The sequence below is a fragment of the Oncorhynchus clarkii genome, chromosome 17, assembly GCF_045791955.1.
Source record: "Oncorhynchus clarkii lewisi isolate Uvic-CL-2024 chromosome 17, UVic_Ocla_1.0, whole genome shotgun sequence".
NCBI lineage: Eukaryota > Metazoa > Chordata > Actinopteri > Salmoniformes > Salmonidae > Oncorhynchus > Oncorhynchus clarkii.
Window position 1 is genome coordinate 45967632 of NC_092163.1, and position 12752 is coordinate 45980383.

Genomic DNA, 12752 nt, shown 5'->3' on the forward strand with positions numbered 1-12752 from the left:
CCTACAGCATTTCCCTCCAGAAACCGTGAGAAAGTTGTCCGGCTGCAGGGACCTTGCAAGGGGATTTATACCTACGTTACTATCTGTACTTACTGGTGGCACAGACGCTGTTTCATCCTTTTCTACACTGAAATTACCCTTGCCTAACGATTGCGTCTGAAGCTGGGCTTGTAGCACAGCTATCCTCGCCGTAAAGCGATCGTTCTCCTGTATATTATGAGTACAGCGACTGCAATTAAGAAGGCATCATGTTCATGTTACTACTTAGCTTCGGCTGTTGGAGGTCCTGACGAACCATGTCCAGATAAAGCGTCCGGAGTGAAAAAGTTGAATGAAAAAAAAAAGTTGAGGGAAAAACCAAAAATATAAACGGTAATTAAAAAGTAAAAGCGTTGTCAGGTAGCAAAGTAAGGTTGGCAACAAAACGCACAGCAACACGTACACAAGTCTGCAAGTTGTCCTTGGTATGACCATCTTAAAACAATTCTATATGTTAGCTATATGATAGTTCAAATACAATTATTTTTGGGGGGGCATGAATCTACTTCCATAAAGAAATACATTAAATGATTAACATTCTTGATTTATTTGTTTGGATAAGCTTCTATACCCATTTATGTATGTTGAGGGTTTCTGGCCTATTTGTCCTATAATAACCATACTTATGCCTTACAGCAAGTCATACAATGCATTATTAGGTCACAGTGTTACCTCAGTTATTTTGTATATCTTGAGATTTGATGTAAACTTAATCCCACAGGACAGGTACTTCCACCCGATGCGATGACATGTCATCATGTGCTTAGCTACGGTGTCGTCACTCCCAGTGACTGATGTCATTTGGACTAGCCTCTGGAAAGCCCTATTATAGTGGGGGACGCTTAAATGTAGGGGAAGCATCAACACATATTTTGGAAGGACTCTAGCACCGTTCTTGACCTTGGCAGGACAAAGCACATATTAATACGTAACCTTTATTTTACTAGGTACAGTACATTTTGTCCCACTTCATACCTACTGAACACCACCCAGGTGTGCTCAAGGTGGGCTCAAACAGAAGCAGTAGGGTTGGCTAGTCACCCTTGTCTTATTGATGAATTGATTGCAGTGTGAGTAAATGTTGTTTGTGAGTGTGGGAAATACAGTGTTATACACTTAACAAACTCATTTGGTAATGTTCAAAGTCCCAGTGGTAAACAGTGACCTCCACCACTAACACACACATTTTGCTCAGTGTTGGCCAGGACTGGCTGCCAGTGTGTGTGTGTGTGAAGGGGGGAGATTAATGTTAGCCACAGCATATGAGGTCAGATCCTGGTCTTTCTCGTCTCCCTCCTTTCTCTTGCCTGGGGAGGGGTGTGTGAGACAGGGTGGTAATGTTGCCCACCCTAAAGAAAATGAGGTCAGCTCTACGCGAGGGTAGGGGTGTCTCGACGCCCCCATTCCACACCAGCCTCCCTTCTTCAGACCCCTCAATCAGTTCTGGACAGTTCCTGGAAGCTTGCTCAACTCTACTCCTTCACTGGCTATTCCATCCTTCATTTTTGGGGTTGTGGGGTTGTTCCTGTGCTGTGTACCATTCCTACAATTGGCTGAATTTCTGCCATTTGGCCATTATTTTTCCTTTTGTTTTCTTTTGTCCTGAGATTTCTTAATCTCCTTTCCCTTTTTCTTCATTGGTTGTTTTGTGGCTCGTCTCTCTTTTCATCTCGTTGGCTGTGTTTCCGCTCTTGTCGTCTGTTACCCACACCATGGCCCGTCCTCTGGCTCTGGAGCCGATAAGAGGGCATTTGGGTGTTAAGAGTTCCCTAAATGGGAGTGCAGACTTTGACAGACTTAGTTTTATGGGGGAACAGCACCCGCCACCTCCCCTCCACAGTTACCTGTGGCTAACAATCCTCACCTGCTTCTGCCCCGCGTACCCAGTCAACATTGTAGCTCTGGTCTTTTCAGTACTGGTGAGTAGGGGACATCACAGGCATATGGGAAACGGTTTACTCACTGACTAATATATGTCTTAAAGCTGATATAAATGTATAGACTACTGAATGAGAAATATATAGAAAATTATGTGAAAAGTACCTCAGGTCAATTTCCATGAAGGAAAAAGCCAATGCTGATTGATATGTTGCAAGATGAATACATTGTAAACATACGGCCAGTTGTATTTCACAATTTTTGCAATTATAAAATAATCCTAATAATCCTAATAATCCTAATCACATTCTGTTTATGTAGTAATAAAGGGACAGTAGGCATTTTTGAAGTTGACCTTATTTTCAACTTCCCTAGGATGTTGTTTCCTCCAAACCATTTTTTAAATCGTTAGCTAATTATTTAGCAATGTCCAGAATAATATGGCTAGCATTTTTTTAAATATAGCAATGCTAGTGTTAACTGATTGTGTCCATTAGCGGTTATTCAAAAGCATGGGGAAAGTGGAGGAGAGCGGAAAGCAACTCTGCTCTAGCTTTTGACTGCGTCTCCAAAGGAAAAAAATCATATTCTGGGATTCCAGCAACAAGCCGTAAACAAAAATATCTGGTGCACCAGCTTTGAATGCTTGCCAGCACAACAGTTCTCCTTTGCAATTCTCATATGTTCTTAAGCTACATGTCAGGTCATAAGATATGGTGTTGAGAGCTGGCTGATCACACTAGGATCTCTGCCCCAACTTTCTCACGATGTGTGTGTGTTTTTGTGGGACCAAGAAAGAGAAGTGGTGTTGGTAATATGGGAAGGAGTCTACCGGTAATCCCGTATTTACTTGAATATCTGCGTGTGGCCGTGCGTGTATGTGCATGGATTGTCGGTCTGTCTGTCTGTGTATGTGTTTGAGGAAGAAAAAAGAGCCAAATGTGTCTGATGAGAGGAACAGATGTGTCTGTGGTAGGGCAGGGTTTCATCGAAGTGCCCTCTGACGTGCTCGATGTGCCCTCCAAACATGCTCGCTCCTTTCACCTCTCAAAACACCACGTCACTGACACACTTTCCCATCCAAAGGGTTTGGACTCCATTACTTTCTCTCCCACCTTTCTTTTCTCCCTCTCAAACACACAATCACACAATGTTATGCAGACCTGGGTTCATATAGTATTTTACTATTCCAGTATTTGGCACTCAAGCCAGGCTCAATCAAACACTCAAAATATTAGAAAGAAAACGGATACTATTTGAACCCATGTGTGGTGTTACGTGTTCCGTACCTCATTCACATGTGAGTATCACATGTAAATATGACACATTTATTTTACTCCAAATTATTTTCCAAATACAGGTCTACTTCAGTATGAGGTAGGTACAGTATGTGGCATGAACATGTTTCTCCTTAAAAGATCATGGTAAGGCAACACATTTTAGTCCACGACTGCTGGTGAAGTTGAACGCTCCCTTAGTGAAGTGTTTTCCCTCTTGTCCCCATGCAGTCCAGGAAAAGTTATGAGTTGCAAGACTATGACGGCTCGCGACGACTCGGCCAGAAAGCTCTCCAAGTGGCCATCGCCTCCATCATCATCGGCCTCCTCATCATCGCCATATTTATCATCGTTCACTTCACCACGGTAATGCGGCAGCCATTCCCCACAATGTAACCAATGGGATATCCCATAAAGTGCTAACGCTGCTCATCTGGCACTCCAGGCAGGCTCAATCAAAAGCTCAAAGTATTTAAAAGAAAACTACAACCATTTGAACAGACATAAAGTACATGCAAATATTAAACAGAGACAAACATTCAAACAGGCATTCAACCATATATAAATATGATTTGCATACTTCTATGTGTGTGTCTCATCTGTGTGTTTTTTCTTTCTCTCTATTCTAGTATAAATTGTAGAAGAGTTGCCTGGAAAAAGCCAAACAAAGTAAATGTCGCTCTCAAAGACATGGACTATGGACACTTCTCTGAATGGACTATGACAAGGGTTCTGGGGCCCCGGATTTGGCAGTAATCTCCATCCTCAAGAACGGGACTCCACTCCAGGTGTGGTATCCATCTTTTCTCGCCGTCACACATCCTCCACACCCAGCCTTTCTACTCTTCTATCTGGGAGAAGAACTTAAGAAGCAAGACTCTGCTTTTGAAAGACTGTATGGAACACTGACCTCTGGATCACATGATACCCACAGCACAAACCTCGCGCACGCATGCACGCACACAGACACACACACAGTTTTGTATTGCTATCTTTGTGGGGACCAAAGAATTGATTCCCATCCAAAATCCTATTTTCCCTCACTTCTAAATATAATTCTAACCTAACCTTAAGCCTAACCTTAACCCCAAACCCTAAAACTATACCTAACCCTAACTCCTAACCCTAATTGTAACACTAACCCTAATTGCAACCCTAACGCTAAACCTAAACCCTAAGCCTACAATAGCGTTTTTCCTCGTGGGGACCAGCAAAATGTCCCCACTTGTCTGAATTTTCCTTGTTTTACTATCCTTGTGAGGACTTCTGGTAAATAAACACACATACACACACATTAGAAGAGGAGGAAACAGCTGCCCATTCCTGTGTGCATTTATTGATAATGTGGGCTGTTGGACGAGTGAACAATTACTTTTTGCAGCGGTAACTGTGTGGTCACTGTAGCACTAACATGCTGACAATTACTGTATCTATGGTGCTTTCAAGACAACCGGGAACTCTGGAAAAATTAGGTCAAATTATGATATCAGGGATTTTCAGGTCGGATAGTCAGAGTTCTAGAAGGATCCCAGAGTTTCCGAATTGGAATTCCGAGTTGGATGACCATTCAAAACTATTTTCCCAGTCGGAGCTATTTTTTTCCAGCTGTCTTGAATGCACTGAACTGAAGTTGGAAGTAGGAGATTTCCAAGTACCCAGTTGTTCTGAACGTGGCATTATTGTGCCACTTGGGATGTTTGATGTGTCAATTACGTAACTGTCGAGTGTTTACTGTCATAAATGTCTTTCGCTTTTTTACTTGATATTACATCTGCCAAATATGTACAGTGCATTCTGAAAGTATTCAGACCCCTTCCCTTTATCCACATTTTATTATGTTAAAGCCTTATTATAAAATGTCCTCATCAATCTACACACAATACCCCACTATGACAATACGAAAACAGGTTTTATTTTTGCAAATGTATTACAAACAAAAATCAGACCTTATTTACAGAAGTATTCAGACCCTTTGCTAAGAGATTCAAAATTGAGCTCAGGTGCATCCTGTTTCCATTTATCATCCTTGAGATGTTTCTACAACTTGATTGGAGTCCACCTGTGGTAAATTCTATTGATTGGACATGATTTGGAAAGGCACACACCTGTCTATAAAAGGTCCCATAGTTGACAGTACATTTGAGAGCAAAGACCTGTCTATATGAGGTCCCACAGTTGACAGTGCATGTCAGAGCAAAACCAAGCCATGATCTTGAAGGAATTCTCTGTAGAGGTCCGAGACAGGATTATGTTGAGTTACACATCTAGGGAAGGGTACTAAAAGACGTCTGCAGCATTGAAGGTCCCCAAGAACACAGTGGCCTCCATCATTCTTAAATGGAAGAAGTTTGTTACCACCAGGACTCTTTCTAGAGCTGGCTACCCGGCCAAACTGAGCAATCTGGGGAGAAGCGCGTTGGTCAGGGAGGTGACCAGGAATCTGATGGTTACGCTGACAGACCTGAGTTCCATTGCGGAGATGGGAGAACCTTCCAGAAGGACAACCATCTCTGCAGCTTTATCAGGCCTTTATGGTAGAGTGGCCAGACGGAAGCCACTCCTTAGTAAAAGGCACATGACAGCCTGCTTGGAGTTTGCCAAAAGGCACCTAAATGACTCTCAGACCATGAGAAATAAGATTCTCTGGTCTGATGGAACCAAGATTTAAATATTTAGCCTGAAAGCCAACCGTTACATCTGGAGGAAACCTGGCACCATATCTATGGTAATACATAGTGGTGGCAGCATCATGCTGTGGGGTTTTTTTCAGCGGCAGGGAGAGGGAAATTAATCAGGATCGAAAGATGAATGGAGCAAAGTACAAAGAGATCCTTGATGAAAACCTGCTTCAGAGCGCTCAGGACCTCAGACTGGGGCAGACGGTTCACTTTCCAACAGGACAACGACCCTAAGCACACAGCCAAGACAACGCAGGAGTGGCTTTGGGACAAGTCTCTGAATATCCTTAAGTGGCCCAGCCAGAGCCCGGACTTGAACCCGATCAAACATCTCTGGAGAGACCTGAAAATAGCTGTGCAGCGACCTTACCCATCCAACCTGACAGAGCTGGAGAGGGTCTACAGAGAAGAATGGGAGAAACTCCCCAAATACAGGTGTGCCAAGCTTGTAGCGTCATATCCAAGAAGACTTGAGGCTGTAATCGCTGACAAAGGTGCTTTAACAGAGTACTGAGTAAATAATACTCATGTAAATGTGATGTCAGTTGTTTATTTTTTACAAATTTAAAAGCTAAAACCTATTTTTGCTTTGTCATTATGGAGTATTGTGTGTAGATTGATGAGGGAAAAAACAATTGAATCAATTTTAGACTAAGTCTGTAACATAATAAAATGTGTAAAAAGTCAAGGGGTCTGAATATTTTCCCAATGCACTGTATGTGTAGGAGTGTTTTCTTCTCATGTAAAAAAAAAAACTAAACAATGACAATACAGGAATGAAAACTTTATACCGACAGAATGTAACATATTAGAATAGCTACATAATAAAGATGAATTAGTAACAAATGTCTTTAAAAAAACTAAGATTTGGGTTTATGTTCATGTTTGCCATTGACAGGGCATATGAAGGGTTTAGGAGTTGTTCTGAGAGTTGTTTAGTTTTGGTCACAGATAGCTCAGGTTGAACACAGATGGTCTTAATTACTGCCCACAACCTGCTCTGGCCCTCATTCACCCATCTCCCATTCCCCCTGGCTCTCCCCTAGTCCCCTGCAATCTGCCGAGTCGGAAGGATCCTGTAGTTTGATATGTAACAGTATCACCCATCACTGGCTAAATATAGGGACAGATGTCCCCCTGTGTGCTGGTGTTGGGCTGCATGACACGCTAGCCTGCTGTGTTCTGCCAAGTGTAGCTCACATGGACAAGAGCTGACTCAGCTACTACCTGTTGAGTCCCACTATCACACTGGCGCGTTTTGGACTAACCCCTTTTAAACATTGTGTGTTTGAGCTACAGTCTTCCAGTTGTACCATTGGATTTGTCTATTCTTCTGTATCTGCTGATACCAACCATTAGTATGTGTGATTAACAGGGGCTGAGTTAGAGCAGTGATTGTGAGACAAGCGCAGATGGGGTCCGAGGCGGGGTCAAGGGGCGGTTCTTCTCATAAAAAACGTCTGTAGAGTCCGAATGGTGAACTACAAACTATTATGAACCATCTATGAAGAGCTGAGACTCTGACGTTTTGCTCTATGGCGCTCACAAGCTACAGAACAGTCCTTAGAAGGTAAGGGGTTCTTCAACATAGAAGATCATAGGAAATCCCAGGAAATAATGTCTATAGTACTGTAATAAGCTCACATAGTTGCTGTAACAAACTCCAAAATCCACACAGTTGTCACTGACTAGTTGGACATTCATTACCCACCGAGTAAACAATTTCTGTACTTACGGCATTCTTATAAATTCATTTTTTTATTAGGTTTTTGCTTGGCAGGCCTTATTTGTTTATTGACATTTGTCAATAAAACTCATGAATGCAACTGTTTATGCCAAATGATTTTGTATTCTACTTGTAGGCCTGGTTGTCCTGAAAAGAAAATGGTAAAACGCTTCAATGTGAGGCTACATTTCAGCTTGTCTTGCTGTGAGAGGCCTGATTTCTATGGAGTTCAGTTGTGGGCCTCTACTAGTAACAGGGGAACAGTATGTCTGTGGGATATCAGCCAATGGCATTGCAATGACAAGTGTCTGCCTTGTAAAGGATGACAATGTCTATAACAGGCTAGTGAAAGTTGATGGCCTGTGCAAATTATTTTCTATTGGCCAATGCGTTTTTAATGCATGAAATAATCACACAAGTCAAAACTGATGTAGGCTTCTGTTTCCACACAACCAAGTTTCACTGTTGTAACCTGTTCGGTCCACTTGAGAGTTTGTTTCACTGGACACTTCTCAATATCATGCTTCCCACGCAACGCAGCATTATAACCTAACAGTGATGATGATGAGGGAAAGAGGATAGTCCTGAGAACGTGTTAAGACAAGTGGGGCACACAGCCAGTCAATGGCTTAAGCCTGAGAGCCGTACGGGAGGCGGTCAACGATGGTCTGTGGCCGGGTAGTTTAACAGAACCTTTGGTAATAAGATGCGCTGGAATACTCTGCCCAGGCACATTCCCTGCTTGACCTAAAATGGCATGTCATCAGTGCATATCCATCTCCTACCTTAAGAGACTGTCAGAAGAGTAGTAAGATGTGGATTTTGGGTAGTGGGTCACAGAAATCCCCGGTAGTCTGTGGATGTTCAAGATGCCACTGCTAAGACCTCACACACCAACTAATCTGGAGGGTAGATATAGGAAAGCTGTGGTAGATCATCTTTTCACAAGCTACCAGAAAATAAAACATACTGATATGTTTTATGGTAGTGTGGTTTCAAATTAGAGCCTAGTGGGGTCAAGTATGATAGATAATATGTTTTGCTTTATGGAAAATAAAAAAATGTGTTTTTACAAAACTACGGGGTATCTTTCTGTTCGACATTTCTTGTCTATTTTATCAAACAAATTGTTATCCAAGAAGTGTTTTGCTACAAGTTATAGGTGCTTTTGGATTACATAATGGTTCCAACAAAGGGTACAAACAAAACGTTTTCTTGTACATACTGTATGTATGTCACGAGATGGATTCGTAGATAAGTGGATAATTGGGTGGCGGGGCTGGTGTGATCAGACGCATATCCAGCGAGTTAGCTAATCGGAAACTGGGGATTGGCTGTCATTTCCATTAAACGCTGTGTGTTTTGTGGTGTTCGAGGCTGGGAGTTGAGCAGAGAATGTCTCTCCGTGGGGATCGGTCCCCTATTCAAGGGATCATGTCTTGGACCATTGCTGTGATCACACTGGACCAGTGTCTAGTGGTTTCCCTTCCGTCTGTCTTACTCTCGTTTAGCACCGGAGATGGTTCCATTGGTGATGACATCAAACTGAGTCTCAGACCGGGCGCGTTCCAGGACAGGGAGCTGTACGGATCTGGATATCGCCATACAGAGACGTTTATTTTATTTTGTGGGGATATGATCCTTGTCAGACCCTAGAAATCTAAAACCTATCCCGACCCTTTCTGTATGTTGTCTGTCTTTCCCCCTCCTTATTTTGTCCCATAGCAGATCTTCAGAGTATAGCAGGGCCAAGGGTAGGTCCCATTTATGTGCAGAACCAGAGTGAGATTGCAGTGCTTTTCACTATATTATTTGCAGTGTCTTCCATTAGAATAACTACAGTGGCTTGCGAAAGTAGTCACCCCCCCCTTGGCATTTTTTCTATTTTGTTTCCTTTCAACCTGGAATTAAATAGATTTTGGGGGGGGGGGGTTGTATCATTTGATTTACACAACATGCCTACCACTTTGAAGATGCTAAATATGTTTTATTGTTTAGCAAACAAGAAATAAGACCAAAAAAATAGAACTTGAGCGTGCATAACTATTCACCCCCCAAAGTCACTACTTTGTAGAGACACCTTTTGCAGCAATTACAGCTGCAAGTCTCTTGGGGTGTCTCTATAAGCTTGGCACATCTAGCCACTGGGATTTTTGCCCATTCTTCAAGGCAAAACTGCTCCAGGTTCATCAAGTTGGATGGGTTCCGCTGGTGTACAGCAATCTTTAAGTCATACCACAGATTCTCAATTGGATTGAGGTCTGGGCTTTGACTAGGCCATTCCAAGACATTTAAATGTTTCCCCTTAAACCACTCGAGTTTTGCTTTAGCAATATGCTTAGGCTCATTGTATTGCTGGAAGGTGAACCGCCGTCCCAGTCTCAAATCTCTGGAAGACTAAAACAGGTTTCCCTCAAGAATTTCCATGTATTTAGCACCATCCATCATTCCTTCAATTCTGACCAGTTTCCCAGCCACAGCCGATGAAAACATCACCACAGCATAATGCTGCCACCACCATGCTTCACTGTGGGGATGTTGTTCTCGGGGTGATGAGAGGTGTTGGGTTTGTGCCAGACATAGCACTTTCCTTGATGGCCAAAAAGCTCAATTTTAGTCTCATCTGACCAGAGTATCTTTTTCCATATGTTTGGGGAGTCTCCCACATGCCTTTTGGCAAACACCAAATGTGTTTGCTTATTTTTCTTTAAGCAGTGCCTTTTTTATGGCCACTCTTCCATAAATCTCAGATCTGTGGAGTGTACGGCTTAAAGTGGTCCTATGGACAGATACTCCAATCTCTGCTGTGGAGCTTTGCAGCTCCCTCAGAGTTGTCTTTGGTCTCTTTGTTGCCTCCGATTAATGCCCTCGTTGCCTGGTCTGTGAGTTTTGGTGGGCGGCCCTCTTTTGGCCGGTTTGTTGTGGTGCCATATTCATTCCATTTTTAATAATGGATTTAATGGTGCTCTGTGGGATGTTCAAAGTTTCTGATATTTTTTTATAACCCAACCCTGATCTGTATTTCTCCACAACTTTGTCCCTGACCTGTTTGGAGAGCTCCCTCGTCTTCATGGTTCCGCTTGCTTGGTGATGCCCCTTGCTTAGTGGTGCTGCAGACTCTCTGGCCTTTCATAACAGGTGTATGTATACTGAGATCATGTGACAGATCATGTGACACCTAAATAAAGTCCACCTGTGTGAAATCTAACTAATTATGTGACTTCTGAAGGTAATTGGTTTCACCAGATCTTATTTAGGGTCTTAGCAAAGGGGTGAATACACATGCATTTTTTATTTTTTTTTCAAACAAGTAATTTTTTTCATTTCACTTCACCAATTTGGAGTATTCTGTGTATGTCCATTACATAAAATCAAAATAAAAATCTATTTAAATTACAGGTTGTAATGCAACAAAAGAGGAAAAACACCAAAGGGGATGAATACTTTTACAAGGCACTGTATCTTGTTGCAGTGCCATATCAGAATAAATCAGTGTGCAGTATGTTGCAGTGTCACTTTTGCATGCCAGCTATTTACCTGAGGGAGTCAGATGGAGGGTAACCTACCTGAGGGGAGGCTCTATTATGTCGACACTATCGCGCAGTCTGCTGTGGGAGATGGAGAAACGGGGTCTGACCCATGTTAACCCGTGAATGGAAAATGAAACGTACCTGTCCTGGTCTCCTGTGTTGGGGTTGTGTGCTGGAGAACATTAAATCCTGTGTTGGGTGGAGTAAAAAGGGGTTCACACTTAACAGTGACACCTCTTTAAGTGGCGTTGGGTCGGCACGATTTTTCCATGCACACTTCTCTTGCACAGGGGACTAATGATCAGCGAGGGGATGGAGCACAGGGGGCAGAATGCTCTAGTCCTTCAGGGGCATGCACACTACTTCAGTATACTCCTGTAGCAATGCCTTGGTTCATGTGTTCACCCTGGGTTCCCAAATTTGCTGCTGAGAGTAGTGGACTGGGAGTGGCGAGCACAAATGGAAGCAATATTGAGGGTGCAAGGAATGAGAGAACAGCAGCAGATTGATTTCATCATGGAAGCTCTAGATGGCCGTGCAAAGAGAAACCATGTTTAGTTACAGGCCTGATTTGGTAGCCTCTGACCCTACACCAACTCTCCAGTCCCACTTCTTTGACTGTAACCCGAGGGGAGATAAGCCTATGGGAGACTACCTCCTGTGCACATGGGAGTTGTTTAGCCGATAGCTCCAATCAGATCCGGCCGGATATGCCAAGGATGAATAAACTCTTAGGGACCAATTCAGTACAGGTCTAAAGGAGGGCCCTGTGGAACAGGCGCTCCAAAAGTATGCCTAGCGACAGCAAGGGATGACATTAAGGTTAGTTAGAAGGCTCAGTCATTGGCCAGAGAGATGGAGGGAAAGGACTGCCAGGTTTGCCGTACTGTTCCCCATACAAGTGGCACCCCAGCCGCTGTGAACCACTGCAGACTTTGAGCAATGGAAGGAGAACATGTGGTGAGCTATGGCAGGAGATGAAGGAGCAACTGAACAGCCTGGCAGAGACCCTAGTGAGAGGTCATACAGCAGAAGTCTCATTCAGCTGCCCTGCCATGGCCGAGGGAGGAGCCACGGGGCGTGTAGTAGGTGGGCAATATGTTCCTTTCTCTAATGGAAAGAGAACCCCATTCCAGTGGGACTGACAGGGCAGACCCATTTGTTTGGGGTGTAGACAGCCTGGCCACATCAAATGCTTCTGCTCCACCCAGAGAGATGAACAGGCCCTTTTAAAACAGGAATCCCCTGGCCACTGTAGAGCTCGATGTCGGGGCTACAGGCACCAGGCAGGAGGAAAGCCCTGAGAAGTCAGCTGTTGTGGGAAACTGTCCTCATATAGAAGTGGAGGTAATCAAAATAAAAACAACATGTACAGTTGAAGTCGGAAGTTTACATACATTGTAGCCAAATAAATTTACACTCAGTTTTTCCTGACATTTAATCCTAGTACAAATTCCCTATCTTAGGTCAGTTAGGATCATCACTTTATTTTAAGAATGTGAAATGTCAGAATAATAGTAGAGAGAATGATTTCTTTCAGCTGTTATTTCTTTCATCACATTCCCAGTGGGTCAGAAGTTCACATACACTCAATTAGTATTTGGTAGCATTGCCTTTAAATTGT

At 43.2% G+C, this 12752-nt stretch overlaps 1 protein-coding gene across 2 annotated transcripts; it reads left to right on the forward strand.

Annotated features, from left to right (window-relative positions):
- Positions 1-1402: 1402 nt before the first annotated feature.
- Positions 1403-8675, forward strand: LOC139370934 (transmembrane protein 233-like). 2 transcript variants are annotated; one of them, XM_071110831.1, is made up of 4 exons: positions 1498-1958; positions 3278-3294; positions 3426-3560; positions 3824-8675. In XM_071110831.1, the coding sequence occupies exons 1-4, from the start codon at positions 1752-1754 to the stop codon at positions 3948-3950; spliced, it is 486 nt and encodes a 161-aa protein (XP_070966932.1). In that variant the 5' UTR covers positions 1498-1751; the 3' UTR covers positions 3951-8675. The 2 variants fall into 2 exon arrangements, with proteins under 2 accessions (XP_070966933.1, XP_070966932.1); XM_071110832.1 differs by lacking the exon at positions 3278-3294 and having other exon boundaries at positions 1403-1958.
- The last annotated feature ends 4077 nt before the right edge of the window (positions 8676-12752 follow it).

Excerpts from the sequence above, each read along its gene's own strand:
- LOC139370934 (XM_071110831.1), top strand. The coding sequence starts at position 1,752 with ATGGCCCGTCCTCTGGCTCTGGAGCCGATAAGAGGGCATTTGGGTGTT. Across the intron at positions 3,561-3,823 it reads TCATCGTTCACTTCACCACG|TATAAATTGTAGAAGAGTTG; the intron begins GTAATGCGGCAG and ends TCTCTATTCTAG.